Source organism: Cyanistes caeruleus, chromosome 19, assembly GCF_971803275.1.
Source record: "Cyanistes caeruleus chromosome 19, bCyaCae1.hap1.1, whole genome shotgun sequence".
NCBI classification, from domain to species: Eukaryota; Metazoa; Chordata; class Aves; order Passeriformes; family Paridae; genus Cyanistes; species Cyanistes caeruleus.
In genome coordinates, this window is record NC_141719.1 from 2,029,688 (window position 1) to 2,046,408 (window position 16,721).

At 50.1% G+C, this 16,721-nt stretch overlaps 4 protein-coding genes across 6 annotated transcripts in view; 3 read left to right on the top strand and 1 right to left on the bottom strand.

Moving 5' to 3' along the window:
* Positions 1-937: 937 nt before the first annotated feature.
* Positions 938-6,275, top strand: TMEM220 (transmembrane protein 220). Of its 2 annotated transcripts, XM_086857387.1 has the most exons (6): positions 938-1,039; positions 1,144-1,173; positions 2,391-2,451; positions 3,532-3,655; positions 4,478-4,537; positions 5,583-6,275. In XM_086857387.1, the coding sequence occupies exons 1-6, from the start codon at positions 968-970 to the stop codon at positions 5,713-5,715; spliced, it is 480 nt and encodes a 159-aa protein (XP_086713513.1). In that variant the 5' UTR covers positions 938-967; the 3' UTR covers positions 5,716-6,275. The 2 variants fall into 2 exon arrangements, with proteins under 2 accessions (XP_086713513.1, XP_086713512.1); XM_086857386.1 differs by lacking the exons at positions 2,391-2,451; positions 3,532-3,655; positions 4,478-4,537; positions 5,583-6,275 and adding an exon at positions 1,735-2,315 and having other exon boundaries at positions 953-1,039.
* A 533-nt stretch (positions 6,276-6,808) lies between these two features.
* Positions 6,809-8,981, bottom strand: ADPRM (ADP-ribose/CDP-alcohol diphosphatase, manganese dependent). Its single transcript, XM_023938945.2, has 3 exons — positions 8,407-8,981; positions 7,797-7,913; positions 6,809-7,457 (listed from the first exon to the last, which is right to left on the bottom strand). Exons 1-3 carry the CDS (start codon positions 8,957-8,959, stop codon positions 7,171-7,173), a joined length of 957 nt encoding a protein of 318 aa, XP_023794713.2. The 5' UTR covers positions 8,960-8,981; the 3' UTR covers positions 6,809-7,170.
* Positions 8,880-13,219, top strand: SCO1 (synthesis of cytochrome C oxidase 1). 2 transcript variants are annotated; one of them, XM_086857385.1, is made up of 7 exons: positions 8,880-9,021; positions 9,060-9,181; positions 9,261-9,351; positions 10,065-10,262; positions 11,120-11,212; positions 11,326-11,441; positions 12,252-13,219. In XM_086857385.1, the coding sequence occupies exons 1-7, from the start codon at positions 8,916-8,918 to the stop codon at positions 12,378-12,380; spliced, it is 855 nt and encodes a 284-aa protein (XP_086713511.1). In that variant the 5' UTR covers positions 8,880-8,915; the 3' UTR covers positions 12,381-13,219. The 2 variants fall into 2 exon arrangements, with proteins under 2 accessions (XP_086713511.1, XP_086713510.1); XM_086857384.1 differs by having other exon boundaries at positions 8,990-9,181.
* Positions 13,220-13,564: 345 nt separating this feature from the next.
* Positions 13,565-16,721, top strand: part of LOC111937213 (myosin-2-like) — a 29,102-nt gene continuing 25,945 nt past the window's right edge. The window contains exon 1 of the mRNA XM_023938473.2: positions 13,565-13,655. The gene's annotated coding sequence lies outside the window, so the exon portion shown is untranslated. The remainder of the gene's footprint in view (positions 13,656-16,721) is intronic.

Sequence of the window (16,721 nt, forward strand, 5' to 3'; positions counted from 1 at the left end):
ATCCTTGAAATTTCCACTTCCTAGCTCAAAATTACTTCCCCTCTGTTAGAAAATACATTCAAGAGCCTCTCCTTGATCTGGAAATAAGGCATGAAGGTGACTCATGACTAGAGCTCTGCTTCTTTTGAGGTGAGGGGTAGGGATTCTCACAAAGACAACTCTTACTTCTCTGTGGCTTTATTTACAGTAATTTCATCTCTTGTAACCTGCTCAAGGAAAGACTCAGTTAAAAATAAGATGAGAATTAATTTTCTGCACAAAAGTGGACACATTGATGTGTCCTCCACATAAAATTCAGCAAGACCCGATTCTGTTGGGTGCTGAGGGAACTGTATGATGCTGGTACTGAAATCGGTGGGAGACATGATCTTACAGTGGCTCGGTTTTGGTAAATATCACATTTCTAAAGGACCCATTGCCAATCCATCACTTATTATCACTTCCCATCATAAATGATCAGTGAATGATGGCACAATGAGCAGTATCCTTTGAGGCTCTCTAGACTACACAAAATGACTGAGTCTCTTAAAACTAACTCTGAACCATTACAAAAATCACAGAATGGTTTGGGTTGGAAGCAGCCTTAAAACTCATCTCATTTAGCCCCACGCCATGTGCAGGGACACCTTTCACCACCCGAGGCTGCTCCAAGCCCCGTCCAACCTTGGACACTTCCAGGGATGGGGCAGCCACAGCTGCTCTGGGTAACCTGTGCCAGGCCCTCACCTCTCTCGCAGTATCGCCGTGCTACCCGTCCCGTCCGGGGCTGCCCCGCGATCGGGATCGGCGCCGGGATGGGGAAGGGGATGGGGAAGGGGACGGGGATGGGGAAGGGGATGGGGATGGGGAAGGGGATGGGGATGGGGAAGGGAACGGGGATGGGGACGGGGATGGGGACGGGGATAGGAGCGGCGCCGGGCCCCGCCCGCGTCCCGCCCCGCTGTCCCTCCCTCCGGCCGGCCCGGCCATGGCGGCGCGGCTGTGGCGGCTCTGCAATCTCCTCATGGCCGCCTTTTTCGGGCTGGCGGCCGCCGTGCAGGTGAGGCCGGGGCTCCCCTCCCGTCCCCTCCGCTCCCCTCCCGCGGGGCGCGGCCCCGGCCAGGCCGGCGGCTGCGGGGTCTCAGGGCGCGCCTCCCGCTGCAGGTGAACGACCCCGACGCTGGGCTGTGGACGGTGAGTACGGGCCGCCCTTCCCTTCCCTTCCCTTCCCTTCCCTTCCCTTCCCTTCCCTTCCCTTCCCTTCCCTTCCCTTCCCTTCCCTTCCCTTCCCTTCCCTTCCCTTCCCTTCCCTTCCCTTCCCTTCCCTTCCCTTCCCTTCCCTTCCCTTCCCTTCCCTTCCCTTCCCTTCCCTTCCCTTCCCTTCCCTTCCCTTCCCTTCCCTTCCCTTCCCTTCCCTTCCCTTCCCTTCCCTTCCCTTCCCTTCCCTTCCCTTCCCTTCCCTTCCCTTCCCTTCCCTTCCCTTCCCTTCCCTTCCCTTCCCTTCCCTTCCCTTCCCTTCCCTTCCCTTCCCTTCCCTTCCCTTCCCTTCCCTTCCCTTCCCTTCCCTTCCCTTCCCTTCCCTTCCCTTCCCGCACCTCCTGCCCCGGAGGTCCCGGCGGCCCCAGCCTCTCTCCGCTTACGCCCGGCCGATCCGGGGCCGCCGGAGGAAACGTCCGGGCCGGGAAAACGATGTCTGTAGTGCAGCGACGGCTGGAATCCAACCGCACGTCCAGGATCTGCCTTGTTTCACCGCAGATCTGGCCCTGCAGAGCATCGCTGGCCTGTGCAGAGCACCCCGAGCTGCTCCCGCTGTGCCCGTGGCCCTGTGCTTGCCTTGAGTCTCCAGCGAGAGCCGCTTTCTGCCTCTCAGCGGGGCCTCCGGGGGAACTGGGGCCGAGCCGCGCTCCTGCGCCCGCCCTGCCTCGGGCCCCGGGCCCCGGGCCTGGGCTGGCAGCTGCGGGCAGAGCGGCACAGGCTGTGTGTGCAGAGGAGCTGCTGGCTCGCCACGGGCTGTCCCTGCGTGCCCTGGGCTGCCCGAGCCCCTCTGACAGCGGCACCAAAGCGGGGCGAAACGGCTCAGCGCGGGTGGAGGGTTTGGGGAGCCCAGGCCCGGGCAGGACCCTGTCCCGTCAGGATTCAGGGAAGGGCTCTGCAGTGCTTGGTCAGGCAGCCAGTGTTCCCAGGAGCAGAGGAACAAGGGCTGGCTGTGGGCTGATGGGCCGGGATTTTGGGTGGTCATGGTGAAGATGAGCACAAGCAGTGCCAGGGCATGCGGGAAGGCGAGGGACTGGTATCTGCTCTGTGCCTCTGACAAACCGCTGAGAAGGGGAGAAGTGCTGCTGTGGCTGGGCGCTTCTGCTTCCTCACCTTGCTAAGTTTTGCTACCGAGTAGATTTACATGTCATTAACAGGTTGTCTACTTAGTGCCAGCTGCCCTGACACTGCTTGTCAGCATCAACCCTTCAATAACAGGTATGATATTGGTGTGCAAAACAGTCTCTGCTCAAATTTTACCCTCAAAAGGCTGTTTTGCTTTTTATTTTTTTAAATTGAACCACTGATTAAAGTCAGCCTGTGTGGAAACACATCCTACTACCTTCTGAGGGCAAAAAGCTGCAAGACCTATTTCTACAGAAGCTGGTTTTAGTGTTGGTGGCTGGACATGCTGCAGGTGAGGAGAGGAAAGAAAGCCCAGCTGCTGGGATGGGTTTGCCTTTGCACCCCAATTCCAGCTCAAAGCCTTTCGGAGCAGAAGCCTGGGAGCATGCTCTGAACCTGGCTCTGTGTTGACCTTAGCACTTTAATTGACTTTGTTTCGTTGTTGTAAATCTGTGTTTTTGTTTATCAACCTCATGCAAGAGCATCTGAGCTTTGCACAGTTCCATGAAAGGGCTAAAGGTCCCGTTCAGTGCCAGGTATTACAGAGCAATGAGCAGCAATAGAAACATTCAAAGGCTGTGTTTCCAGGATCTGTGTTGTGGGAGCTAGCAGCAGTTCAGAGGATCATTCAGGTCAGATTTGTTTCAGGTCTTCAGAACATAGTTAAGATTTTTTAAAATTTAAATTCAGTAGAAATAATTTAAAATAAGGCCATTTTATATACAGAAAGTGACTGTTCTGGATGAATGCTTGTCCTGAATAAACTAAAATCGCACTTAAAACCTTCAGGAGTGCACGGTATTGTCACAAATTACACCATTGCAGTCTCTTGGCATTCTGGACACCTTAAACATATAAAGTGGCAGCATTCCTAAGTTCAGAACTCAGGAGGGTTGGTTGCTTTTGGTTTTGAGTATTTCAGGGGAGGTTTATTGTGTGATAGGTGTCATAATGTCATTTGGCTGGTCAAGAGAATCTGCATGTTAAACTCACAGTTAGGGTTTTCCTTGTGCCAAGATCTGTGAAAATAAAGATTATAATAACACAACTTTTGTAAAACTGCAGGTTTATGTAAATTCACCAAGAAGTATTTGCCATTAAAGTCTGTGGAAGATCCAGATGGGTTTATTTCACGCTTCATGATAGTGGCTGACAGTCTGGTTTTTTCCCCAGACAATGGTGTTTGGAGGAGCCTCTGTAACCTTCATTCTGCTGGCTGTGTTGTTGGGACCATTGCCTTGGCTTGCTCTTTGTTTGCTTACGCTCAAGGAAACATTTTTCACGAAGAGGAAGGCAGGTGAGCAGTGGGGTTTATTTGCACCTGTCCAAATCCAGCTCACTAGGCCATCTTCTCCAGGTGTCACCATCCAAAACTTTATTTCCTGGGCTGTTGCAGTGATCGCTGTAGGTCCAGAGGAATCAGACCAAAGAGGAGGGACCATAATGCTCCAAACCAGTGACTCCTTGGACGCAGGGAGGTGACCATTCATTGCTTCCCCGATTGTGGCAGTTAGATCTACTTGTCTGGCTTTCAGAGACCAAGGCATAAGCACAGTGAAACAGCTTTGTGCTCTTTCCCTGGAGCTTCAGGAGAAGGAATTGATGTTTTAAGAACTCTTGAGGCGATACCAAATGCATGCTCATCTGGCATGGGCTGCTGAGTCCTCCAAGGGATTGAGGACGAGGAAGAATTTCTCACCTGAACATTCAGGAGTTGCCTGAAAACAGGTACTTACAAAATACTGAGGTGAAGCCCTGGCAGCTACTTCTGTGCCTAATCACAGTCTGGAGAACTGGGATGTTGCATTGCTCTGTTTCAGTGAGAGAAATGTGCTTGCTTTGCCTATGTTAATTAGAGAAATCTGCTATGGAATACAAGTCCAGCAGTAGAAAAAAATGTGGAGGCAGGAATTCCTGCAGCTGTTTAGCTGTCATGTCAATTTGTGGTGTGAAGCGAAGTTACTCTTTGAAAATACCTTTATAATTATAATCTTACTAAAATACAGTGAACGTCTCCAAAGGAGCAGCCACTACTGTTTTGGAGGCAAAATTTGTATTGTCAGAATGTATACCTCTGTTTGTATTATTTTCTGATTTTATTTTTTGTTTGGCTTTTTAGAGAGTTGTTTGGTCTGGTGATTATTACAATATGGATGAGTCTTTGTCGCAGTTCAGCAAAGTAAGTTTTATTTTCTATTTATAATTCATTCCTATGTTCACAATTAGTGACTAGCTCCTTGGAAACACACAGTTGATTTTGGCAGCTTTTTTCCCTGTTTCATGTCACCCTCTGAACCTTCCAGATGCCCAAGCAGTAGCAGCTGGTGCTACAGCCTGCAGGATCTTGCACAGATAAAAGTTGGGGCAGGGGGAACGTAAGGCTACATGAAGCACTTTTCTGGCCCCTTGCCATAATAGGGGCATTTTCCCTTTGCTTAAGTGCTTTTTTTTTAAATTCCAACTAGTTTGTATAGCCTGAGTTGTCAGGAAATTCTTTGTGCCTCTCCAGTAGAAGACTGGTGATGCATCTGTGGGAACCCCATTAAAGTGGCCAAAGGCTCTCTGCTGTCTTTCCAGCTGCAAGCAGATGTGTTATGTGGTAGCTGTAGCAGAGGCCAAGAAGGCCAAGGACATCCTGGCCTGTCCCAGCCATGGTGTGGTCAGCAGGACGAGGACAGTGCCTGTCCCCTATGCTGGCACTGCTGAGGCATCTCCAGTCCTGGCGTCAGGTTTGGGCACCTCACTTCAAAAAGGACTTTGAGGGACTGGAGTGTGTCCATGGAAGGGAACAGAGTTGGGGAAGGGTTTGCAGCACCAGGTGTCACCACAGGAGGTGGAGTGGTTCAGTTTGGATAAAAGGAGGCTTGGGGGGACCTTTTCACACTTACAGCTCCCTGACAGGAGGGTGCAGCCAGGTGGTGGTCAGGCTCTGCTTCCAGAGAACAAGGGACGGGACCAGAGGAGACAGCCTCAAGCTGTGCCAGGGGAGGTTGAGATTAGATCCTAGGGAAAATTCCTTCACTGAAAGAGTGGTCAAGCATTGGTGATGGAGTCAGCATTCCTGGAAGTGTTCAGAAGAAACGACTGGATGTGGCACTGCACCATAGGGTTTAGTGGGTATGGTGGTATGCAGTCCAAGGTTGGACTTGATGATGATGAAGATCTTTTTCAGCCTTAAAGATTCAGTGATTTGGAGTAGCTCTGTTGGATTTGTTCTGTTGTAGGAGTCCCCTGGGAGGAGTTCGCTTGCTTGCTGCAGTTGTTGTTGCCATCTTCCCCTTTGTTTCGTGGTTGTACATTTATGTGAACAAAGACATGCGAGAGTCTTGGCCAACACACTGCAAAACAGTGATGTAATTGGGTGGGAGGAAGTCTACAGTAACTGTGCTGACCTTACTGCCTTTGGTTTTGGTGCTTAACGAAAGGTGAGTGTTAGTTTGACAGGACCCAAAAATACCTCACTGCTTCCAGCAGTGCCAGCTGAGATTTGGTAAAATGTTGAAGAACACTGTCAAATCTGAATGGAAAATTTTTCTATGGAAACTGTTCACCTTGCTGCTTCTTACATTTTCCAAGCACCATTGATCTAATGTCTGTTCTGATGGTATATTCAAGATATCATTGCATCCCTGGATCCCTCTCCAATCACCTCATCATTTGGGAAATCTACTATTTTGTAATATAAGGGACAAATAAAGCAAATACTGTTTTAATAAATGACTCTTTACAGCCACAGAACTTTCAAAAATGTGCCTGTATAATCCATTTCAGACTTACTGGAAAATTGAGCAGTCTGTATTTCTGTCCTATGCTAAAATCGTATGTGGAATGTATCTGAAAAAAATATTTTTTGCTATTATCTTTAACTGAAAGTCACTGGCTTTACTGAGTAATAAACACTATTTTTTTAAAGAAAACTCAATGAAAGCCTCCGTATCTTTTATGGGAGATGCATATTCAAGTCTGTCACACACAGATGTGGGTGCTGTCACAACTCTGCTGCTCACCTAATTTTTCTTGGAAAGCAGGACCCATGCAGTAGCCCTGCAGCAGCAAGCATGTCCCACAGTTCATCCTGGACTCATCCTGAGTCCAGTGTATCCATCACAGGTGGATACACTGGACTCAGGAGCTGGCTGGGACAGAATCAGGACAGCTCCAGGTGTAACACACAACACCTTTATTTACATGGGTGTCAGAGCTCACTCTCAGCACTGCTGCAGGTGATCCCAGCTGTGCACACACGGCACAGCCTGAGCATCTGCAGCATTCTGTGGTGCAGCACAGAGGGTCTCCATTCTCCTCTCGGGCTCAGCTTTTTCTGAGCATCACTTTAGTCTTCTAAAGTAATGTTGGAAGACTCGGTTAGGCTACAGGCTGGATATATTCTGCCAGACATGAGATCTTACTGTAATGTTCACAGAAAATAAACAAATAGAGATGAGGCTGGGCAGGTACAACTCTGCATGCTTTAATGCTCACAGAGAGAACAGCAGTGGTTTTTTGAACACTATCCACTACATGGTTTGCATCTTTTCACAGCAGAAATCTGGTCTGGATTGGGTGTTTGAAATCAACGTTCTGCATTCAAGTATATTTATTTAAATTACTGACCTTCTTTGTTCTCCAAAAAGAAATCAGGTGCTTTCTTAAAGAAACATAATTTCTAAAATCCTGTATCCAAGAGAAAAACGCCTGAGCCAAAACAATAAGGATCAGCCATGCACAGCTTTCTAAAAGCAAACAGCTGAATCTCCTACATTTTTATCCAACTCCTTCCTCAAGAAGAACAACCTGTATTTGCCTGGTATTTCAGAAATGCATAACTCTGTCAGGAATTCTGCCGCCTCCCTTCAGTACCATTTTATCTTCATAGACGTACATAGTTCCAAAAGCGTTACTTTCCGGCGGCGTCTCGATCAGCCCCTCCAGGGTGAGGTGATGCACTCCGTGAGTGTCCAGGCAGTAGGCACCATCGTGCAGGTGCCCTGCGAGGACACAGACCACGCACCCGTGCGAGTGGATGACTGCCAGGGCAGCCTCGTAATTCCAGGCCAGGCAAACCCCGTTGGAAGCGGAGGGATGAATGGGCAGGTGAGCTGTGGTCCCGAAAGAAAGATGGAGTTAAACTGTAGCAAATCTGCCTCATTGCTGGGAGGTTCAGCCATCCAACTGAGTATATAGCTGACCCCCAGAGTGAGGCATGGTTGCTGTTCTCTGTTCTTTCAAGGGTTCCATCTGTACCTCACCTCACCAACTACATGTTTTCTGCAGCTAACACACACAGGGTAGCTAATTTTATTTTTTTTTCCCCACATATTTCCATGGGAGTATACACCCCCCCATCAAATACAGGGGTTGGATCTTGATTAGTTTTAAGGGCCCTTCCAACCCAAACCATTCTGACTGCCTATATATCCCCCTCCATATCCACCTACCTGCAACTATAACTTTTTCTTGGTTTTCATCAGAGAACTTGAGGACTTCATTGAACCAGTCCAGCTGGGCTTGGCTAAATCCTCCATTAAATGCTACAAAATGAGGTTCTTTGAGCCCTGCAATGAAGAAGAAGATTAGGCACAAATGCATACACCTCCCATGGCTCCTATATTTGCTTTATGTAAATCTGCTGATGGTTGGTTTACTCTCAGAACCTTTGGGGTTTTTATTTTGCATCTCATGCTAAAAAAGATCAAAACTCCAGCCCCCTTGTACAAAGAAGAAGATTATTTGTTAGCTTTCGGGAGTTTTGGTCACACTACACAAGCAGGGTTTTCACTGCTGGCTGTCCCCCGGCACGGGATAGGGTGGGCACAGCTCGGTGCTCTGCACCAGCCGCTTCCCCAGCAGCTGCTCGGTGTTCCGATACTGCGGGGCAGAGCACAGCACAGCCCCAGGCTACCGGGGAGCATCTCCAGTGCCTGGAGCCGCACTGACGGCAGGGGGGCGGGCAGCAATGGGGCACACGCTTCAGCCCCGGCATCCTGCCGTCAGCTCCGGCAGCTCCGGACAGCGAAGGATCGGCCGCCCGCGCCCGGCCGGAGGTACCTGTGGGGCTGTTGAGGTCATCGTTGGGGTTCTTCTCCCGCAGCAGCCGCAGGGACTCCTGGTAGCGGAGGCTGCCGGGGTCCGTGCCCAGGGTGCTCACGTCGTAGGCATCGAGCACGACGAGGCGGAGCCGCGGGGCCGGGCTGCAGTGATAAGCGTGGCACTCGCTGTCCGGGGGCCCGTCCGAGCCCCCCGCGGGGCGGCTGTACAGCCCGGTGTGCACCAGCCGGGCCCGGCTGAAGTTGTAGAGCTCGTGGTTGCCCCACGCGTGGTGCACCGGCACCGAGAGCTGCCCCAGGACCTCCAGCACCTGCTGCAAGGCGCTCTCGGACTCGCCGCGCCGGGCGTTCTGCCCGTCGATGCTATCGCCCAGCTGCAGCACGAAGTCTATCGGCGGGCTCTCTCCGGCCCACGCCCGCACCGCCTCCCGCAGCAAGCGCAGGCTGTGCCGGTAATAGCGCCGCCGGCAGCCGCCGAAGTCGTGCCCGTCCTCCGCGTCTGCGAACTGGATGTCGGCGACGACCCCGAAGGCGACGCGCGGCGCCGCCTGCATGGCGGCCTCGGGCGGGCCGGAAGGGGCGGCGCGGCCGGCGGGAACATGGCGGGGGCGGCGGGGCTATGGCGGCTCGGGGCGGGCGCCGTGCGGGCCCGAGCGCGGCTGTGGCCGCTGCCGGCTCCGGCCGTGCGGGGCCGGGCGGTGCTGCCCGCTCCCCGGAGCCGCCCGCTGTCGCAGCTGCCGCCGGGCCGCGGGCCGCGGGCGGGCTCCCAGAGGCGGGTGAGTGAGGGGCGGAGGGGGCGGCGGGCCGGGCCGCTGCCGTGCCCTCGGCACTCACCACATCCCTTGTCGCCCGCAGCTCGTGTCGTGGCGGTCACTGGCGGCCACCGTGGTGCTGGGCGGGGGGCTGCTGGCCGGCATGAAGGTGATGAAGCGGCACAAGGAGGAAGGTGAGTGCGGGGGTGTCGCGTTTCGTGTTCAGACGAAGCGTTTTTCGTGTTCAGATGATGTGCGCTTGGCATTCAGATTTATTTCACCTGCTTGGGCATCGTCACCGTGTCGCGTCTTTGCCACAGGGCCACTTCGTCCCTGTGTTTACGGAAGTGCCGCAGAAAATGTTCAAAAATGAAAAGCGATTCAAGGTTCAGCGTTTTAAAGTTCCCAGGTCAGAGTAGTTGTGTTTGGCCGCACTCTGTGCCAGCCTGGGCAGCCCAGACACCGAGCTGGGTGCTGTGGGCTCGTTGGGTTCCTGCCGTGCAGCCCCTGAGCTTTGCCCTCTCCTGCAGGAACTGCCCACACATTTCCTTTTCGTGGATTTACTGTTGAAAACAGAGGTATTGTAGCTTTTAGGGTATGTTCAGTTTTCAACAGATGCCGGTTTTGCTGTTTCACAGCAGGCAAGATATCTGTCTTTATTTTTCCCTACAAAAGTGCTGTTAGGTAACAGTGAAAGATAATATAATGTTTCAAAGGAATTTAGTGATATATTTGATTTTGTCCAAAAGGAACGCTTTCTGGAAGGCATGTGTACATTGGGTTCCTGCATGAAGGGTGTTGGTGGATCTTGACAGGACCCTGAGCAGTGTGTGACTCAGCTGCTCCCAAGGCTTGCCTGGGAAGCATCGTGGCATGGGTGTGTTTGATTCCCACTTGTGTTTTGTAGAGCTGGAGAAGGAACGAAACCGAGGCATTGGGAAGCCGCTGCTGGGAGGACCCTTCTCACTCATCAGCCACGAGGGACAGCCCAGGACCAGCAAGGACTACATTGGCCAGTGGGTGCTGATCTACTTTGGCTTCACTCACTGTCCTGACATCTGTCCTGATGAACTGGAGAAAATGATTGCAGTGGTAGACGAAATTGGTATGGGAACTCAGTTGATGTAGGGGTCCATAAACAGGGATTTTGGGAGGGTCAGTTTTATTCTGATAAATACCACAAATGGTGGCAACTGGTAATATATTTTTTTAAAAATGCTGTTGGCTATTATTCAGTAATTGAATTAATTGCTAAGGGATACTTAGATCAATCCCTAGGGTCTGGCATAAAAGCACTGATCTTTCCACAGCAGGGGACTTGGGAATAAAAAGATGGTGGCAGGTTACAGGAAATATGTTGCATTGTATTTTTGCCAAGAAGTGACTGTGAGGTATGTTAGGAATTTTTTCCCTCTATTTTGTCCATCTCTATGAGATTCTCTCCTGAAGCAGCAAGGCTGTGCTATGGAGTGGAGGGAGGAGGAAGGCTCTGTGTTAGCTGTGTTTTCTTAGCCTGCAGGCCCTGAAGAGTTACTGAGCAGGGGTAATAGTAACCCAGCATGGGAGAAATCAGACCAACGTGAAGGCTTTTGATGGAACAGGAAGGAAAGAGCCTGGATTGTGTCTTAACGTTTCCTTCTGCTCCACCATCCCGGCATGCTTTCCTTGTCAGCCAGTGTTCCAACACATGCCTCTTCTGCAGCAGATCCAGTCTGTCATCGCTACTGAGCAGGGCAGGGCCTCTGGCTGGGGGGCTGGAAGCTGCCAGCACAGACACAGAGCATTACATCTCATGGCATTTGCTTCCTTCACAAATTACATAAATAAAGTTGCACAAAATGGTCTTTTTTTAGTCACTTGAGGTGGGCTTGGATTGATGTTACATGGCTATGAACTTGTTTGAAGGAAGATGAGAGGTGATACCTGGTTTTCTAAAATAAATAATAATTGTTACTGTCACAGATCGAATTCCATCTTTGCCTAATCTGACCCCACTCTTCATCACCATTGATCCTGAGAGGGACAACCAAGAAGCCATTGCCAGATATGTTAAAGGTATTCCTGCTTTCTTCCTCCGTGTCTCATAGCATGTAGTACAGAGCACTGAAAAGGAGCCTCTTGAAGGGGTTCTTTTCACTAAAATGTGTAAATGTCTTATTTCTATCTAGAATTTTCTCCGAAGCTGGTTGGGTTGACTGGTAGCAAGGCACAGATCGACCAAGTGGCTAAAGCATACCGTGTGTACTACAGCGAAGGGCCCAAGGATGAGGACAATGATTATATAGTGAGTAAAAGGAACCTTTGCTTCCCAAAAGACTGGATAAGAGCAGCGTGTACATTTTGAAATCAGCTACTGGATCGTTACTGAAGCCCCATGTGCAGTGGTATGTTAAGCTGTCAGAACCACAATGCCCTCCTGTGAGCTCAGAACCTTACCAAAGTGTGTTCTAAACAATCCCAGAAATGCAGACAGTAGCACAGGAGCTAGCAAGCCTGGAAGCAGTCGAATTTCTTTCTGATCTGTAGCATACTTGACTGGCTCTTTTTCTATGTGCTCCAAAGTGGCTGTGATTTCTCATTTCTAATGCAGCTGAATTCAGAGCATGGCTGTATTCCAGTCCTGAGCAGTCATGGCTTCCAGCTCCAGAACTCTGTGTCTTTGCTGAGAAAGATGTCACGGTTAGGTGCAGACAGCACTTGCAGCATCATTTAAATAAATTTGCAGTGGAGTTAATTTTGATACAAATCCAATGGGAACATCCGGGATGTGCATGGGTGAGGCTGCTTCAGTGCACCGGCAGGGGCCGCCCCTGTCCCGCCTGTCCCTCTATCCCACTGCTAGTCCCGATCCCGCATGTCCATGTGTCCCACATGTCCCTGTGTCCCACTGCTGGTCCCGATCCCGCATGTCCCTGTGTCCCACATGTCCCTGTGTCCCGCATTTCCCTGTGTCCCATTGCTGGTCCTGATCCCGCATGTCCCTGTATCCTGCACTTCCCTGTATCCCACTGCCACTCCCGATCCTGCATTTCCCTTCTGAGCTGGTGTTCTGTGATTTTGTGGTCTCAGCAGGGCACGCTGTGCTCTCTTGCAGGTGGATCACACAATAATTATGTACCTCCTCGGCCCTGATGGTGACTTTGTGGACTACTACGGCCAGAATAAGAGGAGCGCTGAGATTTCAGCTTCTATTGCTGCACACATGAGAAAATATAGATCCTAAACCAGAAGGTCTTCAAAGATTGCTGTGAATGTCACCTGTGGGTTTGGCTGTGATTGGACATTGGAGTTCAAGCAGAAGCACACAAGTGTAATATCCTGCCAAGCAGGTCTCCTTTCTTCCAGATAAGAAAGGCATTCATGTTTCTGCAAATTCCCATTACCAAAAATCTCTATGGAGCCTTCCCCATGGATATAATTTCCAACAAGATCTTGGGTACAGAATGAAATTTGGGACTTCTCTGAAACATTGTTGGGAGCAAAGGGTGGAAAGCACTTTTCACTTGGGAAGAGCATACCACTGTGTTGCTGGTAAAAGAAATTGCTGTTCTAGCAAGACATCAGCAAAGACAACAGTCATTGCAGGAGAATTACTTGATGCAAAGCCATGGGGCCATGGTGTTCTCAGAGAAGCTCTGCCCTCTGGTTTCTCTGCATTGTTTTGCCTTCTGGGAGAGGCAGTTGCACTATTAGAAGCAGGGGAACCTTAAGAGTGCTTCTTTACCCAGGTTAAGAAGGTGAAGAGCAGTGAAAGCAACAGCAGCTTCCATGCATGGGACCAGCCCTGTAGTGAGCTTGATAATTTCATCTGAATGCAGAAATGAAATGTATTTTTCTGGTGATTTTTCCAAGTGAACACTGTTCACTTATAAGGAAAAGAGAATTTGGTTGCAAATAGGTTTTTCTTCTGGTGCAAATGATGGTGTGTGTAGTTGCTTTGCTTGTGCTGAGCGGGGAAGTGGGGAGGGTGGAGGAGGACTGTGTCCAAGCACAGGGCTGGCAATCAGATACATTTTATGCAGTGCAGCATTTGAAAATAAAGATTGATTTATATAAGCATTATATATTTTTATTTCCTTAGGTTTGACTGGAATATTATCAGAACTTTGTATAGTGGTGAAACTTCATATTCTTGCTCTGCTTTCCTTCTTTTCTAGAAAGCAGTATTTATTTCTAGTCATGCATATTGGAAGCTGAATGTGCATTTTTAAAGGGAACCTGAGAGAATGGGCCACAGGAGACAAACCAGAGCCATTGGTGCAAGTTCCAGAGAGTGCTAGACTGAACACAAGTGCTCCTGCAGGTAGCACTGGTGTTCTGAGTGTGGGGATTGGAAGAGAATGTTCCCATCCAAGGGAAGGTGCAATGCCTGTGGAAAATTTCTGTCTCTCCAAAATTATGAAGAACAGTGAACTTCACCTATTTCAGAGCAGTGACATCTCTCATGCATTTTTACAGATACTGGATACTTGCTCTATTCCATGGGTTTCACCTTCAGGTCTGTATTTATTTGATCCTTTGTGATTTGTTTGTGTTTGTGGCGTCCTCAGGGTTCACCTCTGCCCCATCCCTTACCGTACTGTGGCTGTGCTCTGCACAGCAGCCTTTGTCTGCCCTTCTCAAGGTCTCTGCTGTCACATCAGGCCTGTATTTTAAATATTGCAGCACTGTGTTAGGGCCAAATACCTTTTCTACACCAAGGACAGTCTGGAAAATCATTGTATGAAGTATTGATAAGTAAAAATAAAATCAGTTAGAAGCACCTGCTTAGAAGAAAGAATTGGTGTTAGAGCTGAGCCAAGTTAAAGCAGAATTTGGACAAGGCAGACCTCTGTCCTGCAGCTTTGCAAAATCAGCACATAAGCTGCAGCCTGGGAAGAGTCACCTGTTACACTGATTTCTCTAAAGCTCATTTGCAGCTGACTCATACTACAGAGACAAATACAGGATTCCTGTCTTCTCCCAAATGTTTTGGCAGCAGTGTCGTGTCCTTCACCTTGTTGTTGTGTGCCCTGAAAGGCAGAACCAGCTGACCCAGGAAGCTTATGGCAGGCTGGAGGGAGTGTGGCAAAGGCCCAGGAAGATTTCAGATGGAGTGACATGTCCCTTGGCTCATGGCAGAGGGAGAAACTGATGTCCTGCTTTTTTCACCCTCCTAATTTGACCATGCCCATCATTTTCCCCCTGGCACTTTGGAAGTGAGGGGTTTTATTTTTTGTTGTTGTGGTTGGTTGTGGGGATTTGTTTTTTGGCATTTTTTTCTTTATTTGCAGTTTTGTTTCTTTTTAAAAACCAAAAAATGTTGTTTAGGCAACTGTTATGACTTCCCTGCCCTGTTCAGTGGCAGCAGGGAGCACAGATGTGTTCCCTGCGTGTTTAGGAGGCCCAAGGGTTGTGCTAAGTGCTCACTGTGAGGAGGCAGAGCTGGTCAAGGAGGGGAAGGGAATGTACTGGGCATGTTTCGAGACACTGTCAGCAGATATTCAGTATTTTTCCGGTCCAGCATAAGAAATGAAGCAAACTGCTTCTGTATTCATTGTACCCAAATTCCCTGTATTCCCAAGTGCAGTGCCCAGCCCACAAGGAGGGAGCTCAGCTCTGTCAGGGAAGGTTTGTGACAGGTCCCCTCTCTTGGGGCTCTGCTTGGTGCTGGGGTGGGGTTGAGCAGGGTCAGGCTGCCCAAGCAGGTCTCCTCTCTGGAAACCTTACCAGGTGACAGGTTTCATGTGGGAACCAGATTTGTTGGAGCCCGGTGCTGTGCAAGGTGAACCTGTGCTCCCCAAGGCCAGCAGGGACCCCTGGGTACCCCATGCACAGGGGAGGACAGAGCACAGTCCTGGCAGGGGCCAATCCCCAGAACTCTGCTGGGTGTGCCACACCCAGCCCTGGCCTACTTATCCTGGAAAATAGCAGTGGAAAACAGCATCCCCTTCTCCTGGAGGGGCTGACATCCTTAACCCCACCTGCCATCCCAAGCTGGGAACCAGTGACAAGATGTCTGAGGAATGAAGATTGGCTCCATTTGTCTGCCCAAGGAAGGCAACACATTCCTCATGTGCTGCCTGCATAGCCCATGGAGGAGCTCAGCAAATGAGGGATACTGAAGCCGCACTAAGGGTGAAGCTTGGCTGTTTCAGGAATCTTCTCAGCACCAGCATGGACAGAATCAGGGCCCAAAGAGGTGCAGAGACTGTGATCTTAAACAGCTGCAAAAGCCCTGTGTTGCATTTTCAGTCCAGATCATGGACAAACTCAGCTAAGAAGGACTCTTGGGAGATCTGTGCTCCAACCTCCTGCTGCCACTTCATCCTTGTTCACAGCCTGAGGAAGAAAGCAAGTTTTCCTCATCTCCAGCTTGGGTCAAGGTCATGTGTGGATGGAGATGCTGTTGCTCTTTCTCCCCTTCTCCAATGTCTTTGAAGATATATCTACATTTTCTGAGCCTTTTCTCATTTGATCAGACTTGCATGAGCCCAGCACTGACCCAGCATTCTGAGGATGTGCTCCTGTCAGCCCACAGCCAGGCTCTGGGATGAATGAAGGCTCTCATGTGTTCTTCAGTGAGCTGCAGGGTGGAGCTGGAGGCTGAGCATTGAGTTGGGCCCTTCACCACCTCTCTGCAGATCAGTGTGTGTTTTCAGTCAGGGAGAACAAGCGATGCACGGACTGCTGAGGACTCAAACAGAGCTGGGACCAGCCTGTCCCAATGCACTGAGGTTGCTGGTTGCAACCAAGGCTTTCCAGCCCCTGCTGCTGAAGCAGTGTGATCTTCTGGAGCCTCCAGGAGCTGTGGCTCCAGCATGGTGTGTGCTGTGGCTGCTCAGGAGCTCCCCAGCCCTGGGGCAGTGAGTCTATACTCAGTAGAGCAGATGTGCTGCTCTGTGCTGCAGGGGGAATGGCCACAATCCTTCCTTTAGACATGACCTGACAAGCCCCTCAGTTTTACTGGGCTGTTCTTAGGTTTGGTGGCCTAAAAGGAAAGGCAAAAAGCTGACTATTTGCCTCCTAGAAGAGAATTTTAAAGTTTGGTTTGGTTCAATTGGAAACTGATGTTTTATAAGGGAAGTTATGCTGCTGGTGGAGTGTCTAGCCCCTGACTTCCAGCAGCTCTACATCAGTTGTATAAGTTGCTGATCAGTTGTATAAGTTGCTGGGAGTGTGAAGATATGTGCTGGGGAGACCTGGGCAGGAATGATTGCACCTGTCTCTGTGCAAGAGCCAGCTCATTCCATGTTTTAAGCTGTGTATTACTAGTTTAATAAAGCAGGTTCCTTCAGCGTGCCAGGGAACTTACTCAGCTGCAGCTTACAAAACCTCCTTGTTCTCCCGAAGTTCTTTGTGCAAAAATAGATAGACACCAACCAGTAAATCCACCTTTAATTTGCGGGGGTATGTTGAGCTATGAGTGTGCCCTTTTCTGAATGAAGGGCAGCAATAAAAGTTCTCTGGCAGCACCAGGATGGGATAAGAGAGCCTTGCAAGGCAATGTGGCTCATGGTGACAGCACCCTCATGACCTTCACCTAAGGACAGCTCTGTGTCTGCAATGATGTTGGCAGCACAGA